Below are 27517 nucleotides of genomic sequence, written 5' to 3' on the forward strand. Positions count from 1 at the left end.
AAGTAGCCACTGTCTACAAAAAACATGAACTTGATAAATCTGGCAGAGAGATACGGGTGCACTGGTTAGAAAAAGGCAACATCCAGACCTGCGGGATCCCCACCCCAAGGGTTGCAGGCCAAGAAAACCCTGTGCTGGGATGGGGCTGGGAGAAGGACCCGGGATACGCAAGCCCCTCGGCATGAGTTAGGTGATGGGGTTAACCACAGCATGTTGGATGCCCCGAGGAGGGGGCACCCTGGCAGGGCCAAGGGCTTGGGGTGGGCTCCAGCGAGGTGCCGGGGCGGAGGAGGGAGGGTGGCATCGGGCACTTCATCTCTCAGGCAGCAGATCTGCCTGCGCATCCGTGACCTGGAGCGGGAGGGCAGCAAGGAAGGGGCAGGAGCCCCCCAGCCTCCTCCTCCCCTTTCCCCGCATCCTCGCCCCCCTGTCCCCCTTGGCAGTGCTGCAGCTGGACCACAGCGCACCACGGGGATGCTCCGGTGTGGGGCCACCGCTGTGGCACAGCCCCCAGGAGGTCAGCTGGCCTCACCGAGGGCTGGGGAGGGATGCCAGCCCCTGGCCGGGAGGGACAGAGCCAGCAGTCGGGCACCACGCCGGGGCCATCAGTCCTCTTTCTCAAAGGTCTCCTCGGGGATGAGTGTCCGGAAGGGGTGATCCCAGAAGCGGGTGGTGATGCCAAAGCCTGTGGGTAGGGGAGAGAGCGCTCAGCCTGCGGTGCTGCCATCACCAGGATGCCACCGGGGGCAGGGTGCAGCTCGCTCGACATTAACCGAGCCAGTGCCACCGTGGCTGAGACCGGCAGGGCTGGGAGCAGCCAGCATGAGGGGCATGTGGCCAGGATGGGATGTCACCCAGCTGGGTGCAAAGGTAACGATGGCTGACAGCGATGCTGGGGCCAGGCAGTCCCTCCAGAGAGGCTGGCGAGGGAGGAGTGACCTTATTTTGGAAAGGGAGGAAGGCAAGGTGAGGAAGAAGAGCAGAGGGAGCAGGAGGAGCTGGCTGGGCCATGCCACCAGCCCCACAGATAATAGCTTATCTGGACGGGGCGTTTTCTCCTAGGAAACCGGGCAAAGGGCAGATTGAGCAAGCGCCGGGCCGAGGAAGGTGTGGGGTGAATCAAGGGAAGCCCGGGGCCTCACCCTGCACCCACCAACGCCTCTTGGCGGGAGGAGATGCCGTCCCAGGCAGGGACGGGCACCCACATCCTGGTGCCGTGGGTGCTCTGCCTCCGCCCCGGCATCCCCGGGTGGCATTGGTGCCCACCGGCGAGACGGACTGCTGCCTTCGCTCCCGCGCCGTGCCAGCTTCCCCCGTGAGGCTACAGCACCTCACGTGTTGCTTCCCCAGTGACACGGCTCTTGGGTTCCCCCACCCCAAATCCTGAACGCCAAATAGTTCAGAGCATCAGCCGCACACGTGCAGCCAGGCTGGGCTTCGACAGCCCTCGCCCCCGCCGGCACGCACGGGAAAGGCGGCGCTACCTGATTTTTGGTGTTCAAAGTGGTGCTTCACGTGATAAGCCTTCAGCCCGTACAGGTAGGTGCCTTTTTTCGGCGAGCCGTAGTGGAGGTAATAGTGCATCATGTCGTAGACGACGTAGCCACAGAGCCCCCCGACGAACAACGAGAGCCCCAGCCCCTCAGGCATCAGGAGCTGCATGATGCCGTAGAAGAAGCCGATCACCAGCGAGGCCGGCACGGGAGGGAAGACCAGGCGGGAGCTGTCGAAGGGAGACTGGAAGCAGAGAAAGATGGTCAGACAGGCAGCTCCTAACTCACCCCGCATCCCCCAGAACATCCCTGCCAAGCATTGGGGATGCCAACACCAAAGCAGCCCCCAGAAACCCTCCCCAAAAGATGTACCCGGCGGTGAGAGCAGCCCCTTGCCCACACCGAGGTGGCCGGGCAGCCGGTGGCTTTGGCTAGCAGGTCCCTGAGCTCCAAGAGGACGTTTCCTCCAGCAAAGCTAGAGGGAGCCCATGGTTTTTTTGGTCTGTCCCCTCACCCAGCCGGAGCTTTGCAGGTTTAACTCCAGCTCCTCGGAGCCCGTCTTGCAGCCCTTGCCGGTATTAGGTAAGGGCCCCGCTTGGGGCGAAGATGCCACTAGTCACGTTGAACACGCACCGACAGGCTCCGCCTGAGCAAAGGCCACTGTTCCCACAGCCCAGCGGGCGCCGGCGGAGGCATCAACCGCGACTCACCTTGTGATGCTGCCCATGCAGCAAGAAATGCAGCGTGATGAGATAGTAGTTACTAGCGGGTGGCTTCATGTGGAAGACAAAGCGATGGATGAGGTACTCTAGCAGGGACCACAGGATCATCCCCAGGAGGAAGATGAAGGGGAAGCAGTATTTGTAGATGGGGATGGAGTACTCTACACAACGAGACGTGCAGCGGTCAGCGGGGCAGGCGACGTGCGGGTGCTCTCAGCCATCGCCATCCTCCCATCAGCATCAGGGTGAAGCTCGGCTCTCCCTCCCTCTCACCTCTCGTCCGCCTCCTGCCCTGGCCTTCCCAAGCACGGCTCCAAACCACACCTTCCTTTGATCCCATTAATTTACACTCTTTATGGAAACAGTCAGCTTCTCGCTGCCGCAAGAAGCCAGCGAGGGGTGTCCCCTGCATCCCAGATGCCAGTGGGGGCATGGACGTGCACCCCAGGGACAGCCCTGTCCTTACAAAGCTGCTTCACCCACCAGAACAAGGCAGGAGGGCCCTTATCTGCGCAGGCAGCACTCATGATAGTTAAAAAGTTGTTGCTGGCGTCGGGATTTTTTTTATTTTTGAGGAAAAAGAATAGGTTTGTTGGGCACTTTCCCCCGCAGAGCATTTTTCAACCACCTCCTCCTTTCAAGGCTGGCTGCCAGCCCTGCGTCCTCGCTAGCAGAATGTGGATCCCCCAAAAACTGTTCATTTTTTTGGGGAAAAAAAAATAATAATCCCTTGGCAGCAAGGTGCTGAATGCTGCAAGGAGCAGGAGGGGTGCCGGTGCAGCGGGCGCTCCACCCCGCAGCCGGGCACAGCTGGCACCGGGTGGCACCTTGTAAAAAAAAAAATAGGGAGCCCAGCAGAAAAAAAAAGAAAGACAACAAAGACGACAGCGTGCCCCGGCCACGCTTGTTATTCCCGGGGGAGCAGACAGTGGGAGATTCAAGGGCAGGCGCTTGGGGCAAACAAGCCCCGCACTGTGCGCCGCCGGCGGTGCTGAGAGCCGGGTTTGTTCACCCACCGCGCCGGCATCCAGCCGCAGCCCGGGGTGGGCGGCAGCGGCGGGTGGCACGCACCGCAGCGCCGGCCGGGCTGGCTTTGGGGATGGAGGGAAGGGAGGCGAGAGGGAGCGGGGGGCTACAGCCCGGGCCGGTGGGCTCCACGCCTCTATCGATCCCCCCAGGGGGGATTGAATCACGTGGGCGAGAGGAGGGGATGGAGGTGGGCAGCGCAGGGGGCTTCATGCAGGGGACATGCCGGTGGCCGCGGGGACGGGGGCTGACCCACTGCTCTCGCATGCGGCTCGTGGTGAGCGTGCACAGAAGGAGGGATGGGGAAGGGATGCAGAGGGCTCCCCCCACCCACGGACCCGGAGCTGGGGCACAGAGCCAAGCCCAAAGGCTTGCCTGCTGCTTGTACCTGTGGTGAAGGAGGAGAAGAGCCTGGTGTTGCCCTGGGCGAGGGAGGTGTAGCTGACCCAGCTGAGATAGAGCACCACTGGGGTCCACACCATGAACACCACGTACCTACGGGGTAGAGGGAGGTGTCAGAGGGAGCATCCCGCGGGGTGGCAAGCCATCCCCCCCTCCCCATGGAGGCACCGGCCGGAGCACGGCGCAGACCCCCGGGGGCTCACCACGCCGTCTTGGAGAGGAACTCGAGGAAATCCGAGTGGAAGAGGCGGATGGGCCGATCCACGGGCTGGTGCACCCACTCGTCGTACTTCTCCCCCAGGTAGCCCACCTGCCACAGCAAGGGCTTCTGCCAGTCCACCAGGTCCTGAGGGAGCAGACAGCGATTGTACCCCCTTGTGACCCACACACCACCCCGGCACCGGGCACAAACTGGTATGATTTTGGGCTCCAAATCCCTTCCCATGCCCCACGAGCAGCTGCTTCTTGCTTCAAGCAGCCCCGAGCTCCCCACAAGCACCGGTGCGGGGCAGGCAAGCACAGCCAGACACGCATCAACCCCATCTACGCACGAACGCGGGGCTGAATTCACCCCCGTGCCACCGGGTACCCACTGGCGGTTCAAGGTGAAGGCGGCTGTACCCGGACCTGGCTCAGCATCAGGCCCTGATAACCGCCGGGAGCTGCCAAGATTAGATAGCGAGCAACGATCCTACCCGTTCTCTAGCCGTGCCAGCGAGCCACTGGTAGGACACAGAGCCCATCCCCACAGCATTGCCCCAGCCAAGGGCTTTTCTCCTTGCGGAGAGGACGCGCGGGGTGGCCGCAGCCGTTGGAGCGCGCCGGCAGCGGGAGCGAAGCAGCGAGGGATGGGGGGCAGGGTACAGGGTGGGAACGCAGACGCCGGTCGCTGCGGCTGCGAGAGCAAGAAGGGACCCGTGCGGGCGCGCACGTCTGTGCGGCACGAAAATAGAGAGACCCAACCGGCAGCACCGCCTCTGCCGCCGCTCAGCATCCCCGGACGCGTCTTTTGCTGGCCCAGCCAGATAAGGTGGTTTCTTGGTCCCACCTCTGCCCCGGGACAGAAACTGTGCTTGCACAGCTGAGTCCTGGGCCTGGCACCTCTCCATTGGCCACCCTGTGCCGCATGGCGCCAGTGTGGCAACCCGGGGCTGCGCTGATAGCCATCTGGTGGGGGGATGGCTCAGTTTGGGGCATCACAGGGCAAGGAGCCAAGGTGGCCATGGGCATTTTTGGGGTTCTGCTCAAGGCAGGGATGGACACAATCATCCAGGATGGGAAAGAACCCCAGCCTGTAGCGGGTGTGTGGATGGGGATGGAGATACCCTCCGTCGAGGAGGTAGGGGAAAAGCTAGAGCAAAAATGTCACTTTGGGGTGGCAGATTTGCTTTTAAAGGCATCAGCAGCAAAATATTAAGAGGGGTGAGTGCAAGGTGTTCTGCTCAAAGAAAAAAATCCTTTTGCAAGATAAAAGCACGCTCACCCACGAGCCGGGGCTGTGCAGGGCGCAGCGGGCAGGTGGTGCCGCCGTGAACGGCAGGGACGTCCAAAGGCACCTTGGGGACGAGTCCCCGCTCCTGCGGCACGCTAGGCAGCACCCTGCGTGCCCGGGGATTGCCCTGCCCAGGCCGGGGGATCCCTTAGTGCTCATTATGGGTGCTCCATCAAGAGGAAAAAATAAAACAATAAAGCAAGCAAGAAAATAAGGCGAGCAAGGTGTGGCTTGGCAGCACGTCCCACTCGAAGGGCACGGCCGCTGTCAGAGAAAGCCATCGCCGCCCACGCCGCCGCGGCAGGACCGCGCCTGGGCAATAAAGTGTGAGCGATGCCGTCTGCTCCGGGAGAAAGGGTGGGAGCAGCCAGATCACCTCACCTGCCTCTTGCATCCCTTGGGCCAGCCCAAAGCCAGCACTCGCGCAGGAACAGGAGACCTGGTGTCCCCTCGGGAGCACTCTGGCAAACAACGTGCCGGAGAAACCCCCAGCACTTACATTCTCCACGTCCACCGTTTTACAGCGGGGATCCATCTGCGCTGGGGTCTGGGCTGCAGCACCCACCGCCTGCTCATCCACCGGCTCGGGCTGGCTCTGAAAAGAGAAGGAAAACTGCGGTGAAACGCCAGCGGCAGACATGGATGGGGACGGCGGTGGCCATCCCACGCAGCGGCACGGGCAGAGCGAGCTCGTGCCCGCCTGCTAAATAAATATGGGAAAAAATCTGATGAATTTAAGTCAGCCAGTTCCTGCAGAGCAGGTTCCTGAGGGATGCGGCTGCCGCTGAGCCGTGCTGCCCTTTGAACCGTGCCCCGAGCATCGAGCACCCCCCGTCTTTTTGGAAGCCTCCCCCCAAGCCCGCTTTCCGGGCCACCCCGCCGTGCTGCTGGGAGGGCACTGGGTGCTTGGGCGTTGCAAAGCAGAGGCTCCCGGGCCGTGGCCAGCGTTTTCCCCGGCAAACTGGCAGTGCCGGAGCGCAGCTCACCTTCCTGCAGGCCGGCCAGCACCAGCCCGAGCCAGCCCCACGAGGGGCATCGCCGGGTTAGTGGTCACAACATCAGCGCCAGCTCCCTCCTCCGCACCCTCCTGCTCTCCAGCATACGCCTGGCTCAGCATTTTGGTCACCAAGGAGGTTGAGCTGCCGGGGACCGTGGCACAGCCGGTGCCACCGCCACCACCCTGGCTCCGGGCACTGGGAGGGAGCTCGCCGTGGGGAAAGAGGCGAAGCGCCCTTGGCAGAGCGGCACCGGGCTGGGCGCCGTTGCCGCAGGGGACGCAACCCATTAGGGGCTGGTGTTGGCTAAGGAGGGCGCGCCGCGGCCCGGGGGACGCGCTGCGGCGGCAGGACGGAGCCCCGGCTGCGGGACTGAGGAACAGGAGAAACCTGCCTCGCCTGGTGCTTGGGAGCGATCGCGCCGCCGGCCGCCAGCGCTGGCCTCCTTCCCGCGGCCCTGCCAGCGCTGGCGCCGGCCTCGCCGGCGGGGGGCTTGGCGAGGCCGCGGCATGCCCATGCAAGCCCCGAGCTGGCTGTGCCCCCCAGCAGCCCGCCCGCTCGCTCCCCGGGCAGGACGTGCCGAACGTGCCTTTTCTGCCGCTTTGTCACCTTGGGTTACCCATTAACCCGGCAGCAGGGGACGGCGCGGCCCGGCACAGCGATGCCCGCCGGGCTTTCCAACCACACCGTGGCACACGCGGGGCTCCTCGATCTGAAGCGCTGCTCCGAAAGGGATGCGATGCCTTCGAGGGACACAAGGACATCGCATCCCTGCCGGGAATAACCCCGCCTCCGGCAGCCGCAGGAGGAGCTGGGATGCAGGAGGACCGGCGTCGCCTCGCCGGGGCGGACAGGACTTGGTGCCGCGTTGGTGACACCGAGGCAGGGCCCCGGTGCTGTTTGCCCACAGCGGGCACTCCTTGCCGGCCGGGCTCCCACCCCCTTTCCCGGGCTAGCCGGCTTTCAAGCCTCACGCCGGTGGTACGGGAGCTGCGCTAGCCAGCCCGGAGGCAACCCCTCGCCCCGACATGGCACGTTTCCAGCCAGGCAGCAGTTTTACTGCAGGAAGAGGGCCGGGCGCAAGCTGATGCTGTGGGCCACCGCGGCTCCCTCTGCGAGGGTCCCCACCGATATTTTCGGCTCTGCACGCTCCGTCCTTCAGCCAGACATCCCAGGGGAGGTGGGATGCCTTGAAATCCAGCCAGGAGTGGTCAGGTCATGGTTTTGCCTCCTCCCCATGGGTGCTTTGGAAGAAAATTTGGCTTTAAGAGAGAGGGACGGCTTCTCCATGCCCCAGGAGATGAGCCGGTGCTCTCCACCTCGACGCCTGCCCCACAGGAAGGATGCCGGGGTAACGCAACACCCCCGCACCTCTCCTCCCCTTTCTGAAAAGTCCACACACCTCCAACTCCCCTCCCCACTGACGACCGAGCACCGCGTCGTGGCCAGAGGCTTCCCCATCCTCCTGAATTGGGGAGGTGGGCAAGGGGCTCAGATCCCACCTCACCGGCAGCACCCATGCTGGGGAGGATGGGTGCCACCAGCGAGATGCCCTGCATGCCACAGCAGCTCCCTCCCTCACCTGAGTCACTTCCTCCTCCTCCTCCTCGGCTGGGGAACCGGGAGGAAGGCTCTCCTCTTGTTCACCCCGGGGCTGGCACCAAAAGGACCCGCAGCCGTGGCACAATCGGGGTGCGAGCCACGCCTGCGTGCCCCGGTGTGCCCCTGTCTGCCCCAAGCATGCGGCTGCCCCAGGGGGACTGAGCCCCACGGGCACCCAGACCAGCGCTGGGGCTTCCGCCCTCCTCCTCCTCCTCCCCAAAACAAAAGGTGGGTTCACAGGAGGCCAAAGGGGTCTTGGCAAGCGCCGGGCTCTGCCCCTTGCCCCGTGGGTGATGCTGATGCATCCGAGTCGTCCCCAGGCAAACAGGTCCTGCCGGGAAAGATGTGCAAGAGGCTTAATGTAACGAAGGGAAAGTTAATGCCTACGAAGCGCTGCCTTCCCCGTGAGCGGCAGCCCCGGCAAGGTGCTGGCTCTCCTGCCGGGAGGCAGCGGGGCCGGACACCCAGGGCACGGCGTGGTGACGCAGCAGGAGCCCCGCCATGCCTCGCCATTGCCCCGCAGCCTCCAGCACCTTCACCAAGCTCCTAAATGACTTGATTTTGCTGATGTCCACATGGGACGAGCTGCGTTGGCGAGGCAGGCCCAGGAGGACACGCCACGAGGCGCAGGGAGCCCAGGTGAGGTCCCCAGACGCGGTGGCACGCTCCCGGCATCACCGTCCCACCAGCATCGCGGTCCCTGGGCAGCAGCTGGCAGAGCCCCACGAGGCTGTGTCTCAGCCCGTTAAACACTGGGCCAATAAAAAGGAGGTTGAAGGTAACTTCTCCTAACGATAATAAGAATTTTATGAAGCCACTTCTTGTCACGCCGCCTCCGAAGAACGCGCGAGCGCCTACGTCCAAGCGAGCTCCGGCTGGGACGGAGAGCCAGGGCCAGCCTGACACGCGGCGATGCGGGTGAGAGGTAGGGGAGAACACCAGCCCCGAGAGGGACGGGGGATTTACCGTGACTCACGGCCACGTCACACACCCCAAAGAGGCTGTGATGAAAGTCATTGCTTAATTGGCAGGGTAATTAGATGATCCAGTTTCCCTCTGGCAAGGCTGTTAAAATCCACAGTCTGGTTTGGGTAATTATCGCTTCTCGCTTTCATCTCCCCTATACGCTCTGTTTGCATAGATTAAAAGTTGGGGGGTTAATCTGTCCCCAGCCAGGCGGGGCTGGGGGACGCAGAAGAGGGACCTGCGGCCGAAGGATGGAGCCGAGCTCCCGAGAGGTGTGCCGGTGGGATGACGGCTGGCTCTCACCTTCCTCTTCACCTCTGCTGCATTAACACATTTTTTCCCCCTTTTTCCAAAACCCTCAAAGCCCCCTGGGTGTAAGCAGGCGGGATGTCCCTCGGCATGGGGATGGCACAGCCCCGGGACCCAAGACGGGCAAGGAGAGGCACTGGCAAACCCGTGGGGGTCTGGAGCGGGACCGGGGCGATGCGACACCTCCTTCGAAGAGCTGCTTGGGGCACGCCTGCCCGACAGCAGCTGAAGCAAGAACCCAAGTGCCACCAAGGGCATCGATGCCCCCATCTCCCTCCGACGGGGATTTCTGGGGAGCGGCAAGCCTGGCAGAGCAGCTCACGGCCAGGCACAGCATGGCCAGCCTCACCGGGCAGCTTTTCCCGTGCCCCCCATGTTACAAGCTGGGACGGTTTATCTCGTGCCAGGTAGTGTCTGATCGTGCCCCGGCGTTATCACGCCGTGTATTTGCATTGCGACAGTGGCCGTTCCCCTCGACGCTGCAGCGCGAGAACTCGTTTGTCCGGTACCTTCCTTTGCCCCAACCCGTCGGGCTTGTCCTGCCTGCGAGGAGGCGGCAGCTGGAGCGTCCCAGCGGAGGAGGTGCTGCTGCCGGGACCCGGGGAAGGCGCGGGCATCGCACCGGGGCCGAACAAAGCCCCGTCTGTGGCGCTGCCGCCGAGCGGGGCCAAGAACCAGCGGGGGCAAACAACCAGCCCACAGGGACCGGCCAGTCACCAACCTCGCTGGGACATCCCGAGGGGATAAGTGGGACCGACCCCGCTGCTCGGGCACGCGGCACGCCGGCGAGGGCCGGTAGCCGGGGAGGCAGCACCCGGTGCCACGCTGCCTCCTGGAAGCTCACCCGGCAGCGTCGGCGCTTCCCCGGGGCGTTTTCCCTTCCGCCTGGGCAGCGGCTGAGCGTGGGGCTGGCACGGAGGGGACGGCGCTGAGTCACGGCCACCCTCGCCCCGCGCCTGAGCAGGCAGGGAGGTGGCTGGGCTCCTCTCCCCATTGCACCCACCACCCCGGTCCCCGGCCGAGCGCTGGCAGTGCCGGGGAAGGGTGCCCTGTCCCATCGCCCACCCCATGCCACATGGCCCCGCTAAACCCGACACCGAGCTGCACGTCCCCATCTCCCGCACCCCTCCGGAGACCCCAACACCTCCATGCCATGCTGGCACACCAGGGCCACCCACCAGCTCTGCCTCCCGTCATGGCCAGGGAAGGATGTGACCATGGGGTGGGACCCCATGGACACCGGGCTCTGTGCACCTGGGACACGGTCCGTCTCAGGCCCTGAGGAGCCTGGACCCTATGTGCCTTGGGACACTCTGCACTTCAGGCCCCACATAGATGCCCCATAGATGCTGGCAGCCCCACAGACCTCCCCGGAGCCAGCGTGCCCCATGCACCCAGGACTTTGCACGCCGTACGCCTCAGGCACCATCCATGTGGGACCCCAGGAGCCTCAAACACCCCTGCCCCATACACCCCTCATGCCCTGTACACCCCAGACCCTCCACAGCCTGGACCCTGAGCGTCCCATGCAGCTCAGACCCAACACACACCACATACCCCAAGACTCCATGCCCTGTACACCCCAGACCCTACATAGCCTCTGCATGCCCTGTACAGCTTGGGGCCTGAGGACCCTGGACCTGGGGTGCCCTATAGACCCTGTAGGGCTTGGACCCTGCACAGCCCCGACCCAGGGTGACCTATAGAGCCAATAGGGCTCGGACCCTGCACAGCCCAGAGTGCCCTATAGACCCTGTACAGCTCAGATCCTGCACAGCCCAGATGTGGGGTGACCTATAGACTCTGCATGGCTCAGACCCTGCACAGCCCAGACCCAGGGTGCCCTATAGATCCTGTATGGCTCAGACCCTGCACAGCCCAGACGTGGCGTGCCCTATAGACCTTGTACAGCTCGCACGCCGTGCACCCTGGACTTGGGGTGCTCTATAGACCCTGCACTGCTCAGATCCCACACACCCTGGTTGTGGGGCACCCTACAGACTCTGTACATTGCAGACCTGGCACACCCCGGTCCTGGGGCACTCTATAGACTCTGCACATCATGTACCCAGCACAACCCAGTCCTGGGGCACCCTATAGTCTCTGTACACCGTGGACCCGGCGCACCCCGGTCCTGGGGCACCCTATAGACTCTGTACAGTGTGGACCCGGGGCAGCCCAGTCCTAGGACACCCTATAGCCTCTGCACATCAGACCTGGGACACCCTGTAGCCTCGGTATATCGCAGACCTGGGGCAGCCCAGTCCTGGGACACCCTATAGCCTCTGTATATCGTGGACCCGGGGCAGCCCGGTCCTGGGGCACCCTGTATCCTCTGTACATCGTGGACCCGGCACACCCCGGTCCTGGGACACCCTACAGCCTCCGCACATCGCGGACCCAGGGCAGCCCGGTCCGGGGACACCCTATAGCCTCTGTACATCAGACCTGGGACACCCTACAGCCTCTGTACGTCGCGGACCCAGCACACCCCGGTCCGGGGGCACCCTCCAGCCTCCGCACATCGCGGACCCGGGGCCGTACCTGCTCCTCGCCGGGCTCCAGCTCCCCCACGTAGTACTGCTCCAGCCAGCGGCGGGCGTTGGCCGAGTGCCGGTGCGGCGGCCCGTCCAGCGCCGCGCTCACGTCCGTGCCCGCCCGTCGCCGCAGGAGCTGCTCCCCGCCCGGGTGCAGCCGCACGAAGCCGCTCAGGTCGTAGAGGCGGCGGCGGCAGCGGACGAGGCAGGAGCCCTGCGCGCAGCGCGCCCGCACCTCGGCCGCGCTGAAGGAGCGCGGAGCCGCCGCCATGGCCCCGCCGCCCGGCACGGCACGGCACGGCACGGCACGGCACGGCACGGCACGGCACGGCACGGCACGGCACGGCCCGCTGCCCGCGCCGCCGCGCTCTGCCCGCACCTGCTCATCTGCATACATGCATATGCCGCCCGGGCACGCCCCGCCCCGTCCCCGCCCCCTGGGCCGGGGGAAGCTCCGCCCCGCGGCAGGTGCCCTGCTCCGAGGGGGGGGGGACAGGGCACATGGGCACGGGGACAATGGGGGGTCTGGGCAACCCAGTGTGGGAGATGGGGGGCACTGGGGCACCCCGAGGGGGGCAGGAGTGTGGGCACGTCTGGGGAGGGGGAGTTGGGGAGGTACGGGGGCACCCCAGGGGGGTACAGCGTGATCCCAGAGATTTACGGGGGCAACAGGGCACCCCCGGGGGTATCACCCTTCCCAGGGTGCCACCCCCCCGCCCACAAGCTCAGCAGTGGGAACCCCAGTCCCTGCTCAGACCCCACCCCAGGAGAGTGGGGGGTCCCTCCTGGGGTCCCTCCTGGGGTCCCTCCTGGGGTCTCCCCCCCCGGGGCCACCCCACCCCGGCATTCCTTGCCACGAGGCGCCACATCCCTCCCAGCCCTTTGCAGATTTATTTTAATATTTAATTAAATTTCACGCATGCAATTACCCCGGGCGGGCAGCACCGCAGTGAGGGGGGGCCGGGACCGAGCAGCCCCAAACCCCCGAGGGAATCACAGACAAATAAATCACAAAGAACGATGAGAAAGGAGCTTTTCTCCCCATTTTTGGGGAACGCGCTGGGGTTCGGGGGGTGCTTTGGGGTGACACCCTTGACCACAAGGGCTGGCCACGTGCCGGCAAATTCCGGCTTCGCTGGCCATGCTGGGGTGCAGCCGGTGATTAGGGTGAGGTTCCCCAACTCAGGAATGGGGACCCCCCCGGCCCTGCCCCGGCTGTGGGGCGCTGTGGGGTGCTGGCGGGCACGGCCGGCCAGGCGTTAAGCGAGGCCTTTAATCAAGACGGATGCCAAACCCACCGCGGCGGCTGGTGGCTGCTCCACCTCCCCGCCCGGCTCCCAGCATCGCCCCGCTGCCAGCTCGGGGGAAATAGTCCCTTTTTTCTTTTGGGGGTGGGTTAATTTCCCACCCCGATGGGAGCAATAGGGTTTGGGGGGGGCACGTCCCCAGCTGGGACTGCCGCTGTGCATCCTCGGCGCATCGGCCGATGGGTGCAGAGGGGTCCCACGGAGAGGTTTGTGGGGTCGTTGTCAAAAATGTCCTTTGGGGGCCAGGCGGGAGGGTGGAGGAGGCCGGGACACCCCAAAGGAGGTGCTGGGGTGGGGTGACCCGCTCTCCTGGGGGGCTTTCCTGACACCTTCCACGGCGGGGAGCAGCCCCGGTGCTGGTGGGTGAGCTCAGCACCGGCCGCCCTCCAGCATGGCAGGGCGGCTCCCGCGTGGGGCTTAAGGTTTTTTGGGTGAGCGTGGGGCGAGGTGGGGACGGAGGCGGATCCGGGGCGCGCAGCCAGCAGCCGCTGCACCCACACCCCGAACAGGGTGGGCATCCCGGACCCCAAGTGTGCCTGGGGCGGGCGCGATGGCCACCGCCCCATCGTGGGGTGCTGGGGGAGGCAGAGGGGACCCTCACCACGCTGTCCCACCGGCTCTGCCACCTCCCCGCCGCCCCGGCCGGTCCTGCCAGCGGTGTGGCTCTGGGGTGCTCTTCGCAGCCCAGCCCTGCCAGGGCGTCCAGGGGTGCTGGGAGCAGCGGCCCCCGGCGCTTCTGGTGAAGCTGGGGAAAAGCATTTCCTCCCTTCCTTTCCCGCCCACACCCCAACCTGCACTCTTGGGCGTGCGCCACGCTGATGGCCCAGGAACCGGGGAGATGCACCACGCACCCGGCTTTCGGGGTGTCCAGGTCCCTCGGGCACCATGTGCTGCAAAGGGCCACGCTGGGGGCTCGCTCCTGGTCCCAGCTCGGGGCAGTGATGTGTCCTTTGTCAGCTCCGCGTTCCCCGGCGTGGCACAGGGTGCGAAGCTGCCAGGTGCACCCGTGGGTCTCCACTTACCGTCCCGTCCCGAGCACACAGGGGTTGCTGTCCCCAGCTCTGCCGCAGCAGGACTTGGGGACAGCAGCGAGCCCGTCGTGAGCTGACACCCCGTCTGCCCTCATTACAGTGCTGACGGCTCCCGGGCTCCGTGTGGGGCTCTGTCCCCCATGCAAGGGACAGGGGTGTCCCCCGGGTGGGTGAGCTGACCCCCAGCTCTGTGGTGAGGATGGGGGAGCAGGGGGACCCCGTCACCCATCCCTGCTGATGCAGGAACAGGGATGCACCGAGCACTGGTGGCAGCGGGAGGGGGATGGTGCTGGGACTGAACTGCACAGCAGACACCCCCGTAACAGCACCAAATCCGCTGCGGGGGCTTTGCCGATGGCTACCCATCCCCACCACTGTCCCCATCCCCGCCACTGTCCCCATCCCTGCACCACGCCAGCCCTGGGGCCAACAGCATTGGGGAGCGGAGCCGGCTGATGAAACGAGAGCAGCCAAATGGCTTTGGCTCCCCAGTTCCTGAACTGGTTTCCCCACTGGGTAGATGGCTGGATGCTGGGGCCGGCGCAAGGGAGCCGGCAGGAACGTGCCTCTGGGCTTGGGGCAGGATCAGGCCCTGCAGCACTGGCACAGGCTGGCGTGGGTTAATGGGGCTGCGGCCGCAGAGGAGGAGGGGGCTGATACAGGCGCTGAGAGGAGCAGCATCCACGGGGAAAGGTTTTCCTTGGGACCTTCTCTGCTATCATCGTTCCTCGTTTCTCTGCCAAACTGATCAGCAGATATTAAACCTCCTTCTCGGCGCAGGCAGAGCCTCAGGGGGGCCAGGGAAGGCACCCCACGCTCCTTACACCCCTGCTAGCTCTGCAGAGCACAAAAAGGGGGTAAAAAAGCTGACGGTGGCCTCGAGGGCACGGCGTGGGCTCTCGTGGGAGCTTCCTCTCCCAAGCTGTCCTTGGGAAAGCCAGCGCCGATGCCCTGGGAGCAGCCCCGGGGCTGCGCTCTGCATGCAGCTACTCGGGGTCGGCCCAAAGGTCCCCCACGCTCGGCTTCCCTCCCTGGAAGTGCCCGCTCGCTCCTGGAAGCCCTGGCAAACCCGTGGCACCGGCCATGCCCTGAGGGAAGCGGTTTCACACCCTTCCCATGCGGCGTGCAAAGAGCTCGCACCCATTTAATTTGATGCCCTCTGGTTCCTGCACCAGCAGGACCCTCGAAGGGGTCACCCCCCGCCCCTGGCACGCAGCACCGACCGTGGTCTGCGGCGCTGTCCTTCGGCTAGATCCTGTTCCAGACCTGCTCCCTCATCTGAGCAGCACACGTACGGCTGCAACTGCCTCTTGGGGCTGGGGAGAGCCACAGCCTCACCCGGTGCAGGCACACTACATAGTCACGCAATGCCAGTTCTCCTTTTCTCCTCTATTCCTTTTTTAATTAATCCCCACCATTTGAGTTGCCTGGTTTCACCGGTGTCCCCAGAGCTGGTTCAGTGCACGCTGGCACGCTCTGTGCCCAGACCCGCTCCCCCAGCAGCGCCTGCCTCCGCTCCCTTCTCTAAAGCCTGAAATTCAGACTGAGATTTGGCCACATTTGGGAACTTTTTTGCACTTTACCAAGTTATTCCAAAGAGCAGGAGGAGCAGTGGGGGGGCAGAGCAGACGAAGGGGCTGCCATGGGTCACCGCCGCACCAGCACGCCCCATTTCTGATCGTTTATTCCAGACCAGGGCTGCCGAGCAGAGCGAAGCCAACGCATTTCTCTCCAGGCAGGTAAGAAGCCGTTCTCGCTGCCTCGCAATAGTCACTTCTGCGTTGAGCAAGACCGCTCCCAAAGCACCACGCACGCTGCAGGGCGTGAGACACAACGCCGGCAGCGTCCGGGAAGAAATTCCAACCTACCTGCACAGGGTTGCACAAACAGCCCCGGCAAGAGGTGGTGCTTTTCCGCCTTCCTCCGAAGCACCAGCCGCCCTCCACCTCGGGGGTATTCAGGTTCTGTGGAGACAGACCGTAACGAACCGTAATAACACACACAAACACCACATTCTGTCTGCCCATCACCTTTAAATAACAAGTCTCCTTTCCCTTCCAACCTACACACGCACTCAACATGGAAATGAAAATACCTCCCAGCTGAAGGGCTGTCACGTAGGGTGTCACCGGAGCACCCGCCGCGGTGCCTGCCTGTGTGTGGGGGGCACAGATGCTGCCCAGGGCCTCCCCGCACTGCAGGACGCGGGGCTGGGCTCGCTGGCAGCTCAGACACCGCCCGCCTTCCTTTTCGCAAGAGGTGCATCGTGTCCCACGGGCAGATCCCGGGGCACGGCCGTGCCATGCGCCGTCACATCGCAGCCGCTGCGAGAGCCAGGGCTGGGGGTCCCAGCAGCAGCCAGCGAGCCCCCCAGCTACTGCTGGTCTCTGCTGCCAGCGGGCACAGGTATGCGGGGCTTGACCCCACTTTGGGGTGCAGGGAGAGGTCTGTGGGGTGCATTGCTGGGAGAGGTGCCAGGGGCTCCCTGCGGAGGGAGAACCAGCACAGCGACATCAAGTTCTATCAGAACAGCACTTAAAAAAATAATTTTAATGTTTGAATGTTTAAGATACACCATCTGTTTATTCCACAGCAGGATCCCACAGCCTGAGTTAGCACAAAGGTTGGGCGCGGGCATGGCGCGTGGCCCTGCTCGGCAGGAAGGGACCAGAGCCGGCGCAGGGCAGGGGGTCACTGCAGCGGGCCCAGCCCTGGCCACACGTTTGCCCAAAGCCAAAAGCTCAGGCTGCAGCCTGCTCAGGAGAGGCACAGGCTGCGCGCTCCGGGCGTGCACACAACCGCGCAGGCAGCGGCACAGCCCCAAACAGACGGATCGATCCGGTACATTCTCCAGTTGAAGCTCCACAGGGAGAAAAGGCACGAACCTTTTGGCCTCCGTGAATCCCACCACCCTTCCAAAACCCATTTCCCCCTCGAAATCGCTGCCCTCCCAGCTCAGGAGCCTCGTCACTCAAGCACACTGGCAGCAAATCTCAAATTATTCAGTGATTCCCCCCATAGAGCCTGGAGAAAACAGCCAAAAGGAGTTGCAGGGAGCAAGCATCCTCCTGGTGTTTGCTCAGCGAGGATGCAAAGGCTTTCAGAAACGCCCTCAGATGCCACCATCCCCTGCGTGGATCCCAAACTCCGAAGGCAGGTGCCTTTCCCAGTGACCACGACGTGCCACCGACGAGGCAGGGACAGGCGAGTTAAAGTGCATTCTATCACCTGGTCAGGGCACAAAGGTGGAGACCCTTTAAGAGTAACGGGACTAAAACTGCAGGAAAAAAGCAACTGATCTGAGTGACCCTGGGCACAGGGCTGGGCTTCTCACCCCAGCCGCAGACACTGCCCGGTGAGCAGGAGCTAATTAGGAAGTAACCCAGAAAAACATAGTTTCGTTCTTTTGCTTTATGGGGTAACCTAAACGGTGTAAACAGCCATTCACAATAAGGACCCTGCTGCTTCGAAAAGTAACTCCGAGCACAGTCCCAGGGACTATTTGCTCTTTGAGGGCAGTTTACAGCTCACCTTTAGAGCTCACTGTTGCTTGGGAATTATTTCTGCCTTAACTGTGCAAAGATGACTATTTTGTTCACTTTGAGCCCCTGTCAGGAGGCACCTGGAACGATGCCACGTAGCTGGAGTTTGGCTCTGCCAGGTGAGTGCTTTCCAAAGGAGCTTTTGAACACCTCCTCATCCCAATGGAGACTAGCTAATATTCACACACCCTTCTGCCGCAGGAGAGAACAATTTTTCTGGCCTGGCATCCATCGCCAGCAATGGACACAAGGAGTTGCGTCAAATGAGCCTCAAAGCAACCTGGGAAGTGTCAGAATACTGCAAGCACTTGTAAACGTCACCGCAGCGCAACGCCAGGACATCCTGCTTCAGCTCCCTGTGGCATCTCCTCCAGACGCTGTGCAGCCGAGCTGATTTAACATGGCTTGGGAATTAAATACCAAATCCAGTTCAGGGGTGCCCTGCTGCCAGCAGCGCTCAGAAGGTGCTCTCGAGCAGGCAGTGGCATCCGCAGCCCGTGGGACACACCTCCTGGGTGCGGAACCACTCCATCATATGGCTGGTGTGGCCTCCGTGGCCGCACGTCAGGCAGAAATTAGAGGAGCCCCGCACGGCCACGTGACAGATGGCGCACTGGAAGGTGAAGCCCTTGCAGATGGCACACTGGGTGCCGCGCACCTCGCTGCGGCAGTGGCTGCAGTACACGCCGAACTCTGGCCGGAGGAAAGAAACGGAGAGCAAGACCATTAGTGCTGGCAGAACCATGGACACAGCAGCCCGGCACACAGCCCCCCTGTTCGACAGATGAGTCCCCTGAAGCCACCGCCCAAGAGATCTGCCTCAAATCTCCTTCAGGCTGGGAGAACAGTGTCTTAGAGAGGTCTCAGTTTGGTCTCCACACGGGAGCAAAGACATGGGCAATCGGCGTGCCGGGGCACAGCCTGGCCCACCGATTCCTCTCAGGGCTAAAGAGCTGTCGGCTGGGAACGCGTGTCAGATCTCTAGCTTGGGACACGCTGACACGTGCTGCAGAGATGGAGGCTTCCTGCTGGTCTCGTCCACCTCACATCACTGTGAGGCGTAACTAAGAGCAAACGGGAACGGCCTTTGTTTCTCATCACAGAGAGAGCACAGAGCGCGCTCAGTGCCCGTGGTACCACTGCCATGACCGTTAGCCACAGAGAGGCAACGGCAGCGGCCGAAAGTCACCAATTTTCACTCCAGTTACTCCCCAGGAGGAGTCCCAGGTGAGGAGGTGAGACAACCGCTGCTTCTCTGACATCTCTCACCTGCTTCTCTCCTCCCTGGTTAAGTACATCTTTTCCCAGAGGCCTAGGAAGAAGACATTTTGGCAGCTGGCCTTAAGCAGCAGTTCTGGGCACCTACGCTGCTGAAAATGTTTTGGGAGAAACGTTCTATTTGCTCCTCTCCACCCAGAGCTGTGAAGAAGCTAAACCCGTGTGCTGGCAGAGCTAACCTCTGGGCAGAGCGATGGACGCTCTTCATCCCACCTGCTGACTGCATGTTCCTAAGCTCCCAAGGCAGAGCCGTGACCCTGCCCGGGCAGCTGGAGCAGACCGAAGCAGGTACTCACCAATTCCTTTGTGGGGATCAGGAGGACAAGAGACAAACTTCAGAACCTCAGCCCGCTTCTCTCGCAGGCCCCAGCGATAAAGGATTTCTCCATAGCACTTCTTAAAGTCATCAAATTGCTGAGTGTTGGCAGGATCCAGGAGCCTAGAGGAACAAACAGGGTTGTCAGCCACCTGACTGACTCTCAGACTCTGGTTGCAATCCTCTTCCCAGTGATGGCCACACAACCAGCTCACAGTGCTAGAAGAGCAGATCACTTCCCATGTGTTGCTGAAACATTGCTGAGCACTAACTGGTCTGGCCTTCACTTGTTCTACACTCAACAGTGTAGACTCAGTGGGTGGACTGCCCTCTGGCCCCCCACCAGGGCCACTTATAGATGTATCGTATGCAATCCCAGCAGAGCTGATCTGTAGCATGAAGCTTCTCCACGTGACTATCTGAATGAAGAGGACTAGGAGCAGGTGTGGCACTTCACAGCACCAACAGAGACCTGGCTGTACAGCTCCAGCTGACTTGGGCACAGTAACCCACTCCTGAATACCCCGAGGCACGCTATAACCTACCTTTTGTTTTTCTCATGCTGGTCCTTCTCACGCTCCCGAGGATCAGGGTACATTAGGTTTCCGTAGCGGAAATCCTCCGGAGAAGACTCGCACCAGGGAGTGGAGGCCTGCTCCGTGTCTTTGTTTGCTGCAAGCATCGAAAGGTTGTGAGCATAACCCAGAAAGCACAGCGCTCATTAGCACAACCTCGTCAAAACCCCGGTGGGGAAGGAGACATGGAAGACCACACACTCACACAACCCTGTTTTCTCTCTAAGACATGGTCACATCACCTTCTGCATTCCTACAAACACCGCCCTGCCTCAGAAAACTAAATGCCAACCTCTGCTTGCCAAGTGCTTCCACAGCACTTCTGGTGACAGGATGGGAATGGGGATCATCAGGCAGATGAAATCTAACATGGAGGAATCCCTTTTGCCTTCCACTTTACACAGAAAGTAACCAGGCAATCAGTCCCATGGAGTTTGCTCGGGAACGTTATTCCTGGCAGGTCTGGGCTCTCCTTTCCTAGACAGGGAAGACTCTTATCACCAGGGCTGCTGTTACGTAAAGGGGCCTCTGTAGGTAAGGTAGTGGCCTGGAGGCAGGGAGAAGTCTGCTAGTAACTGCTACAAGACAACACCAGCTCAGATAACCCCCGTTCTCCACTCTTCCCCATGTCACACATGCCTTCCTATCACACCGAAAAGTTACAGCTTTGGGGCTAACTGGGCTGATGCTGCCCCAGCCCGTGTACATCACCAGGAATCAACCAACAGCTTCAACTCTGACACTGGGCTTTTAGGAGTGACTTGTCTTTGACACCTTCACAGCTCAGCAGAAAACCTCCTTAGGCCCACTCCATGAATACCCAGAGGGGTCCATGAATACCCAACCAAGAACCCAGCCTTCCCAACTGCCGCTGTTTTTCCAGTGACAGGAGAAAGCACAGCATTCCTCTTTCCCCCTGAACCCTGTGGAATTATCTGGCTGATGACATTGCGAGGCCATGCTCAACAATCGTTGAGTGAAGCGATCATGGTGATTGGGAGAGGTGCCTGAGGACTGGAGGAAAGCAAACGTCACTCCTGTCTTCAAAAAGGACAAGAAGGACCACCCAGGGGCCTGCAGGCCAGTCAGCCTGACCTCAGTCCCTGGGAAGGTGAAGCAGCAACAAATCCTGGAAACCACGTCCAGGCACATGAAGGACAAGGAAATTACCAGTAGTAGTGCGCATGGATAACAGCCTCAAGCTGTGCAAAGCACTGGGGCACGGGCAGCATCGAGGCAGTCACCCCAAGTGCTTGCTATAGCCAGGCTGGAAGCAAACCAGTACAAACTGGTCTCTTTACTTGCCTCCAACTGGAAAAGGCAGCAGTGGGAGCCCTTGGCTGTGGGTTAACCTGCGATCCAGGGGCCTTGCTCGGTATCTCTGGGGTGTTTGTAAGTGTTTCTCCAAAGCCCAGCCAGACAGCATGCTACACAAGTCAGAAGGAGCAGGACTGCAGGAGCATCAACATGGTTACTGCAAGCCCTGCTCGCTTCCAGCCACATCACGTTGGCCAAACCCCAGGAAGCTGCTCCAGTACAGCATGTCTGCAGTCACAGCCAGCACTAATTCCCTTCCTTCCCGGCCACAGGAGCCATCTAAAACCTATGCCAGAAGGGAGGGAGATTCCTGTATTTACTACTCAGGTCTCAGTACCTATGCTCCAGCCTCCAGTGCCCAGTCCAGGATCTGACATGCTGGAACAGGAGCCAGAGGAAGTAAAGCTGGGCTGTTGAGTGGGAAAGGAGAAGAAATCATGTCATCTACATGAGAGATGTTGAAAGATATCCAAGACAAACGGGAAAGAAAAGGCGATCATACGTATCGGCTGTGGGAGGCCAGGTTGGAGGCACGCTGAGGAAAGGGGCCGTAGGAGTTTGGGCACCCCTGTTGCCTGGATTGGGCTTCAAAGATGCTGCAGAGCATGGCCAGGGTCTGCACATCGTGAAGCTGGGAGTAATGAGCCAGCCTGGGAAATGAAAAGGACACAGTATGAGACCAGGCAGGATCCAGTGGCAAAAGCATCGAGACTCCAGGGCAACTGATTTTGAGCCTGTTGCATAAATCAATTTGGGTCACATTACTGCCCACAGGAATCACACGTGCTCTGCAGGACTGGATTGTCTTTTCCATCGCACCTTTGAGGAGCCAAGTCCTCCTTCCGAAAGCACTTGTGGCCTAAGAGGCGGGAGAAAGATGGGAGCTCTGAGAATCCAGCACTGCTTGTGGCCTCATCATCCCAAGTTTGTGCAGCTTCAGGAACAACGTTCACAGAACTGGTTTTAACTGGATGTAAAGCCGGAGCCAGTAGACTCACCCCCAGCCACAATGTCTTTTTGACAAAAATCTCTACGTGTAAGCATTCCACATCTAGATCACAAGGCAAAACCCCACCAGAGGTTTTCTGGATGGCTGTGAAGCTTCTGGATTGCTCTGAAGACTCAGAGCAATGAGTCCTGTGCTCCCCTCCCACTGCTGCCACAAAGCAGGAAAGAGCTAGTCAAGTGATAGTATGCAAAACACACCGCACAAATCCTGCACCTCCAAACAGGGTATTTCAATTAGTAATTAGGTCCCCTCCCAGACAGATTCACTGGCAGGAAGACATTTGCAGATAATACTTGGCTTTGAGACCGGCTCAAATGATTTCCCAGTAATGCTGTATGGTGACAGTGAATTTGAAGGTGAACAAATCAGCTGCACCAACCCACCCATTTAGGAGGTGGGGAGCAGAAAACCCAAATCTCCAAGGCAGGCACTGCGGGCATGCCGGAAAGCAGAGCTCCTGCTGCACCTGGCCTATTGCTCAATGTTAGCCAAAGGCCTGGGTGCTACATGGGAGGCAAATGCTGCCTCCTGCGTGTCATAAACACACTTGCAGCTTCCCTTCTTGATGCATTCCAGGCTTGAGAGGGGGAAAAAATTACAAGCTGTGGCTCTGTTCAGAGTCTGAAATGATGCCATACAACGTACACATCGTTATGGAGGGCTCTGCTTCAGCAACCATTCCCCAACCCCTCCCCAGCATTCAGACACCTACAGTGACTCCAGTAATTGACGTCCAAATGGATGTTGTGCCCAAGGTATCTCCAAATCTGGGTCAGACTTCGGTCCGAGACAGAGATCAGTGGCTACCATGGCCAGTGACCAAACCTGGCAGACAGGAAGGAAAAGCATCAAAGCAACAATTAGAAATAATCACGCTCCCAGGGCATAGGTGTGCACAAATTCACTCACAGATAATCATGGAGCTTTTTTTTTTTTTTTCTTCCTGTCAGCAGGGAGCAGTTTCAGCCTCTGTGTCACAAACAACATACAGAGTAACACAAACCTGAGGCTTTCCCTGTCCCGCTTGCTTAGAGTTTGGGTTAAACTTTGAAGAATAGTAGTCTGTAGTCTAACAGACCTGTCAGGGTAGCTTAACAGACCTGTTAGTGTATTTTATATTCACAAACCTCCAAAGGGTTTAAATTTGATACAGTTCTTGGGTTCGGAGATGTCTGGTGGCAGAAGGTTTACTGGTGAATCACTATTTACATTAAAACTATCTTTTGATTACCTGTGAGTGTTACTGAACACCTCTGTTCTCCTAGCACAGCCCAGCTCAGACAAGAGTACAGTTTGCCATTTCTATTCCAACAGTTTAACTATTCTACACAAAACTTCTCCTTTATTCATCATCCTCTACTCTGAAAATGGTTCAATCTTTTCAGTCTCTGTACCACTGATCTAGGAGTGTTTTTTTCTGCTGCACCTTTTAAAATGGGGAAATTAGAATATCCCAGGGAAAAGAAAAGCTCCTCGTTTGGCATGAAAAAAGAGCAGGAAAGGAGAAGGAGCGTGGTGCTGGAAAGACAGCAGAAATCAGAGAGCTGACAACACGGAAAAGTAAAGAAAAAATGTGCTCAAAGTACAAAGAACAGCCAGGAACAGTAGTCCCACAGCTCCTCACTGTGAAATCAGACAGAAAGAAACAGGAGAGAAACTGAAACAAGGACAGGGCTGAGTACAAGAGACCACAGAAGGGAAACGGGAAAGCTGCCACTTCCTGCACTGCTAGAGGGCACGTCTTACATGTAACATGCAACCCAAGCCTCCATGTCTGCTAGGAGCAAGGCACGCTGCAATGCAGGCTGGAGTTACATGGGACAGGGAAAAACAAGCAAGAAACAGAGGTATCTCTGAGAAATCTTGCTGAAGTTATTCCTCTAGTCCAATGTGAGCAAACCAGACAGCAGGATGAAGCACAGGCAAAGGGGAACTGGACCTACCTTCTCTCTCCTGGTTTAGCAGAACCCACCAAGAAGGAAGACAACAGCTTGAGTTTGCTTCTGCTTAGATCAGGTGAAGCCTGTGCATGTTCCCTGCCCAGGCCTAGGAAGAGCCAAATGCTCAGGAGAAGAGCACAGGCTCCTCTGGCAGTGCCGGCCCGCTCCCATCTCTTTCAGGCACTCCTGAGTCCTGTCAAACGTTCTGCCTGTTGCGATGGACTAATCACATGGAAAAGGATGGGCCATTTTCTCCTATGAAGGAGAAAAGCTGCCTACCTATGAAGGTAAGCGACCAGCCCTGTTCTGGGGCTGCGTCCCTGGTCTCAGACTCTCTTGGGAAGAAGCTAGCTGCAGTCAGCACCCAGTGCCAGTGCAGATGACCGCCAAACAATGTGAACTATTGTATAAGTAAGACAAAATCACCGATCAAAATGCTGACAGCAGCTAGGCAACTGTGTGCACAGTTACTCCATTTGCTGACTCAAAAGCAGGCAGCATTCTTCGCTTTGCCTGCAGGAATTCCCTGAAAAGTGTGCTTCACTCCGTTTGGCAAAGGGCATAACACAACCTGCTCGCAGCCCTAGGAAGGAATCTCTCGGTGCCAAGAGTCAATGAGGTAGAGACCACCTCCATGGCTGTTCCACAGGCCTCGCTTCACCAACCAGAGAGTCCCCGGAACAACTGCTGAACCCAGGTGGCTGTTGGGGTGTCAAGGTGACAGCACAAGTCATTTGAGGGTAGCACAGCATGCTGAGGAAGAGGTCTGATTCAGCGCATACCTGTACGAGATCCCTCCGTCCCACAGCCAAGGCCGAGGCAGCGTTCTTCTGGCAAGTCTCCTGGATATTATTCACATTCAGTCTGTAAAGAAAGGAGATAACTCAGGTCTGGTTGGCACATTACCTACGAAGGCAGGCAGGGATGGGGGGAAAGTGGTACTGGCAGCAGGGAGTAGCCCTGAACTTCCAGATCAACACGAGCCTGCGAGCATGGCCAGGATCCCATCCCTTCCTCCTGTTATTCAGGGATCACTGCCATCCTTATGGTAACTCCCACTATTCATCTCCCCTAACACACCACACATCAAGTCCGGCTCCAAACTAGCTGGGATTGATCCTAAGATGCACTGCTTCCAAGGAGATACGGGACCAAACTTGTGTGAGGATATTGCCGAGCCAAGATTCATTCTTGTTCCTAGAAGCTGGTGCCATCAAGTCACACGGTGCTGTTCCTGTTCAGCCTGTTAGTCTGCTCTGACTGACCTGAAGGGAGACGGCGGTACGCTGCGGAGAAACAGGCTGCTCATCAGCCTGATCCCCAGCAGGGTAACACACCCACCCGGGGGTCTCCGAGAGGCTGGCACAGTGGGCTGAGGCAACCCACGTGGGCTTTCCAGCTTAGCGTCAGAAATCTTCTCGAGCCTCTTGATACTTTCAGTGCTTAAGATCTTACAGCAAGTGAAAAAGGGTCAGGCTGTTTACACATGAGATATCCAGAGAAGAAAGGTCCAACAGGTCTTTTTAAAGAACATCCTATTGAATAATATAGAAAAGAGAGAAGGAAGTCTTCTTCTCTCTTTTTTTTCTCCTCCCCCTCCTTCAAGGGAAACCTGCTTCTTCCCTGAATGTCCATAGACTGGAAATTCTGTGAAGGACCAGACAGTAAGGAAGCAAAAATTCAGGAACAGAGATTTTGTAACTATCTGAATTAGACAGTTTGGAAAAAGAAGCTCCTTGTTTAAAGAAAAACCAAACCAAACAAACAGAACTTCTCCATCCTTTCCAATAAAGCAGAACGTGCTGTACAGAGACTGCCATGTACAACCAAGTCTCTAAGCGAACGGGGCACTCCAAGCTCTCTTGAAATTAAAAAGCCTTATGAGCTAGTAACAGTTTTATAGCATGAGAATGTGCATTTAAGTGTGGAGTTTAACATGAGATTTGAAAAAGAATTTGTACTGGTAATTCCTCTCTTTAGCTGACGAAAACCTGAACCTCTATGATCTGCAGTAATTATGCTGGAGCACCAGTTCAAACTCTGCGTACAATACCCCAACACAAATTTCTTCCATCCACACTTTTCAGATTTATAGGAGACAAGTCCCCTCTCACAGGCAGAGAGGAATAGCCTAAAAAAGCAGCAAGGCAAAAACAGACGACGAAGGTGCGGAAACATTCCAAGATCAGTGTTGACTGATTTCAGGATTAAAGCACAGCAATGCCAGAGATGGCTGCTTTCATTTGGGAAAGGATGCCAGCCTGTACTCACATGTAGAGCTCTCCCAGCAGCTTGTGGACAGGTAGCAAGCAGGAAATATCTTGGATAATAACTTTCCCTGCAGCTTTGATGGGTCGGTTGTTGGCATCTGTTCCTTCTCGTTTGCTTTTCCACCTCCTTGATTTCTGCAGAACAAATGGCAACGTGTCACTGGGGAGGAGGGACAGCAGGCTTCTTGGGCCAGGGAACAAAGCACTAGGGTCAGGAATAATGCAAGCAGCACCCAAACCTGCCTTTCGGAAGGCTCTGTGTTACCCTGGAAAACATCCATGGCATGCCCAGGAAAACAAGCATCTCCATCTGTAGGAAGTGAAAAGCAGGTCAAGGCAGCGAGCTCAAGGTCAAACTCACTCAAAAAATATTTTGTGAGTTCCCCTGTGAAAGCCAATAAGAGAACAAATCAGCATCGGGATGCCAATCAAACCTGGGCAGGTTTGGCAGGAGGACGGCTCAATTATCATTCTCGTTAGAGGTCTGGTCTGGGAACCTTCTGCACACAGACCACCGCTGACTTCAGCCAACATCAGCACAGAGATGTGCGGGAGGCAGCTTCTGCTTGCCCTCAGCTGACAGCTCCAGACTGTCTCTTTTGGTCTCTCCTTTCAGTGTCTGAGCACACCCCTGCTGAGTGACAGGACGGGCCTCCCACCTCCTGCTTTACCAACAGCTTCAACCAAACGCCTGGCAGGTGATAAAGCAGGGCCCAAGTTCTCCTAGCAAGGATCCTTAGCTACCATGCTCACAGCTACTCACAGCTGGCTCAGGACATAAGGTGGGGGGGAGAAGAAAGGAGAGGAATCAACACAAGGGAACAAAACCGAGAAGCCAAGATTCCCAAATACTCCCCGTAATAGACACAGAGGACATCTTAATGCCAAGCTGCATAAAGCTACCTTGGCTGTAAGAAACACCGTAGAGTATTTGGCTGGTATCCTGGCCTCTTCCAGCTCCTCACTCACTCTAGGAGGGTGAGGAGGAGGGATGAGAGGATGTGCGGCAGCACGACAGGCAGAAGGCACTGGAGCTCTACGGAGGGAAGCAGTGGCTGCTGCGCAGGGCTCCTAAGCGCAGCGAAGGAGGCTTTGCAATGCTGCTCCCCCGTGGCGTGCTCTCTCACTGACACACAGTGTTCTTCCTACGCACAAGGATCTCCTGGTCATATGGAGGATGTCCTGAGGCACTTGTGGGGCTTCCTACACCCCTACCCGAAGCAGAACAGACCCTTTGCAGGGGCCAGCAAAACAGCACTGTGCTGATGGCTCTGCGAGGCAGGCAGAGCTCACACAGGCAACACGTCAGGGCTCCTGAAGAGCAGGTTGGGCTACAGGAAGGGCAAGTCTTTGGCCTGCAAGCAGGATCACCTCTACTGTGGATGTCA

The 27517-nt window shown here is 59.3% G+C and overlaps 2 protein-coding genes across 5 annotated transcripts in view; both read right to left on the reverse strand.

Annotated features, from left to right (window-relative positions):
• Window positions 1-605: 605 nt before the first annotated feature.
• FA2H (fatty acid 2-hydroxylase) lies at window positions 606-11815 on the reverse strand. Its single transcript, XM_068411527.1, has 7 exons — window positions 11552-11815; window positions 5635-5730; window positions 3847-3989; window positions 3630-3736; window positions 2204-2376; window positions 1485-1737; window positions 606-685 (listed from the first exon to the last, which is right to left on the reverse strand). Exons 1-7 carry the CDS (start codon window positions 11813-11815, stop codon window positions 606-608), a joined length of 1116 nt encoding a protein of 371 aa, XP_068267628.1.
• WDR59 (WD repeat domain 59) overlaps window positions 5676-27517 on the reverse strand; it is a 59534-nt gene continuing 37692 nt past the window's right edge. For 2 of the 4 annotated variants that reach the window (XM_068411072.1, XM_068411076.1), the window contains 8 exons: window positions 26131-26264; window positions 24642-24723; window positions 22632-22744; window positions 21413-21560; window positions 21248-21320; window positions 19564-19690; window positions 18999-19141; window positions 16304-18117 (listed from right to left, as the gene is read on the reverse strand). In XM_068411072.1, coding sequence (XP_068267173.1) covers window positions 17882-18117; window positions 18999-19141; window positions 19564-19690; window positions 21248-21320; window positions 21413-21560; window positions 22632-22744; window positions 24642-24723; window positions 26131-26264 — 1056 coding nt within the window. In that variant the 3' untranslated portion in view covers window positions 16304-17881. Of the gene's footprint in view, window positions 5731-16303; window positions 18118-18998; window positions 19142-19563; window positions 19691-21247; window positions 21321-21412; window positions 21561-22631; window positions 22745-24641; window positions 24724-26130; window positions 26265-27517 lie in introns of those variants that run through there. The other 2 variants (XM_068411074.1, XM_068411075.1) reach the window with 2 other exon arrangements.

This window comes from Nyctibius grandis, chromosome 12 (genome assembly GCF_013368605.1).
Source record: "Nyctibius grandis isolate bNycGra1 chromosome 12, bNycGra1.pri, whole genome shotgun sequence".
Classification (NCBI taxonomy): domain Eukaryota; kingdom Metazoa; phylum Chordata; class Aves; order Nyctibiiformes; family Nyctibiidae; genus Nyctibius; species Nyctibius grandis.